Here is a 2,296-nt window from a genome sequence, read left to right as displayed (position 1 = left end):
TTTGGGTTCGGGAGAGCTACATGCTCTCGGTCTCCAGGTGAGGGTCTGATTGAGCTTCCTAGTTCAACTGCGAAACAATTCATGGTACCACACGTTCTGTAAATCGTCATGATGATATCTCTTAAAGGCTCACACCAGCCCAGTGGGAGAAGAAGCGTTCTCAACGGAGAGCTTAGTTCCCTCTACGCCATGATCGGTGTTCAGTACCCACATGAGTTCCTCAGCTTTTGTGGTGAATGTCACCATTAGCCAAACGTCCTAATGTCAACTTGGTGTCCGTCACTGCGGCACAAGTGTGGCTCGCTTTGCTTGATCTAACAGCTGTTGTTAGATCAAGCTGAAGATCGCCGACTTGTTGGATGACCAACAAGAGCCTATGAAACATTTCGGAAGGAATGGGCTCTCCCCTCCCTCGAGTGGCCTCGCTGCAACCTGTCCTAACCACCTCCCCATCATCAGATAACCTATCAGACAGGGATGCTTTTGAAGGGGTGTACTTGGCTGGAGGGAGCTGGTCGGGGCACTCGCCTGATGGAGGGGATATCGAATCATGTACATGGTCTTGATAAGGTATATTTCGTAGGTCTTGGGAGGGGCGGCTATGCCACAGGTATGCTAAGATATGCCTCCGTACATATGAGCAGATGAGTAGAGGTCTGTCGTAACGGTATGATGCTGTTCTTTGTTGGCCTCGCCGTCTATTTATTTTGAAGGCATATTTCTTAGCTCTTAGTGAGATCAATTCTGTCGGGAAGGGGCGGCTATGCCACAGGTATGCCAAGATATGCTTCAGTGGAATCAAATTCGCCGGAGTTCGACCGAAGTACCCCCAATTCCGATGTGTGGGAATCATCTTCGCCGTTAGTAAGACCGATTCCACTCGAGAGTCCACCCGTAACTATTTATGAATTGAATTGAGTATATCAACTTTTGAGCGTGCATCAGTTCGCCCACGATGTCGATGCCTGACAATCGCATACCGCAGAAGGGCGGCGAGGAACGTGCTATCACGAGGCTGAAGCTAATGCACGCCCTTGGTGTGACCACCAGTACTGACGACGTGAAACCATTGAGGCCAGGCCCAGTATTTTTCCTTGACGAGACCGGACAGTTCGTGGTGAGTCTGCTTCGAACATCAACCCTTATTCGACGGAATATACTTCCGCTTGCAAGGTTCACATATGCGGAAGACACGTATGCCTCCGTCACGTCGACTCCAATACTGTGAACATCCTCTCCCCACCTGTCGAAGTTTCCCATAGAACGATCACTGCCGTAGCTAAGAGCCTCGACTGTGGTATCCTTGCTGTCGGTCAGCTGCTCACGAATGGCCAGGTGAAGACCTCAACTCAGAGAGGCCTTTCATAGTACAGCAACTCAGATGGCTGTAGGGCTTTACGATCCGACGGTCCCTGGCAACCACCCCCGAGCTGTCTTACTCCTCCCTGAGTCTACCAAGGCGAGCTCATACTGCCTCTGGATGTACCTCCCTTTAGTCTTCCCTTAGGAGAAAGAGGGAGGGAAAATCGTTTCGATCGGTTTGTCCAGCAATGGTGGTAGCCTGGTCGTCCTCACAAATGCCGGAGACCTCTTCCACGTTACTGAATGGGACAACAAGAAAGGCAAAACTCAGAAGGTCGGCACGAGCTGGACAGCGGGGATGTTCCATTGCTCCCGTCCCTGTAGAGTTCGGCCGCTTCTCGAAAGATCTCCATCGATACCAAGAATAGCAAACAGCTCAACGTCAGTGGTGAATTCAGCGACGTACCTCGCCACCAACGCAAAAAGAGCGATAACAGTCTTTAACAGGTCACCCTTTGTCCCGACGATTCATCCTTGTTCTGCGTCGCTGGTCGGGATGGGTATAGATTCTTTCAGAGCGACTCTGAGGGCGTTCTCAAGGAGATTCCCCCTGTAGATGGTGTCGGCATAGGGCTGGGGAAATTTTCCGTGATCAGACCTCAGTAACAGAGGGGGATGCTCGAATCATTGACCACGCTTGGCTGTCGTCCTCTGCGGTATGCAATGGCCCTCACATCATCGCCGTCTCTGAAGGAGGGAGGTGGGGAGGAGACTTCCAGCGCCCACTGCATGGACCACAGCTCAGGTTGTTACTAGCCTCGCCCACTCTCACCGTCCAACTCCCCTGTCCTCTGCCAAACTTCTGCCCTCGAGCCGTCTGCCCCCTCACCGAAGGCTTCATCGTGGTCGGCAGTGGAGGGACGATTACGGTATGGGAGGAAGGTGGTCACCACCGACAACAAGAGCCTCCCTATAAGTACCCAGTACGCTCCTC

At 52.3% G+C, this 2,296-nt stretch overlaps 1 protein-coding gene across 1 annotated transcript; it reads left to right on the top strand.

The window, feature by feature from the left end:
* Positions 1-955: 955 nt before the first annotated feature.
* On the top strand, positions 956-1,968 carry Pmar_PMAR000195 (hypothetical protein; the record flags this gene model as incomplete). The annotated part of the gene is made up of 5 exons (XM_002787290.1): positions 956-1,049; positions 1,280-1,335; positions 1,508-1,636; positions 1,687-1,764; positions 1,879-1,968. 5 exons carry the CDS (start codon positions 956-958, stop codon positions 1,966-1,968), a joined length of 447 nt encoding a protein of 148 aa, XP_002787336.1.
* Between the last annotated feature and the right edge of the window lie 328 nt (positions 1,969-2,296).

The sequence above is a fragment of the Perkinsus marinus genome (genome assembly GCF_000006405.1).
Source record: "Perkinsus marinus ATCC 50983 genomic scaffold scf_1104296929448, whole genome shotgun sequence".
NCBI classification, from domain to species: domain Eukaryota; phylum Perkinsozoa; order Perkinsida; family Perkinsidae; genus Perkinsus; species Perkinsus marinus.
This window is presented reverse-complemented; position numbering and strand designations above follow the sequence as displayed.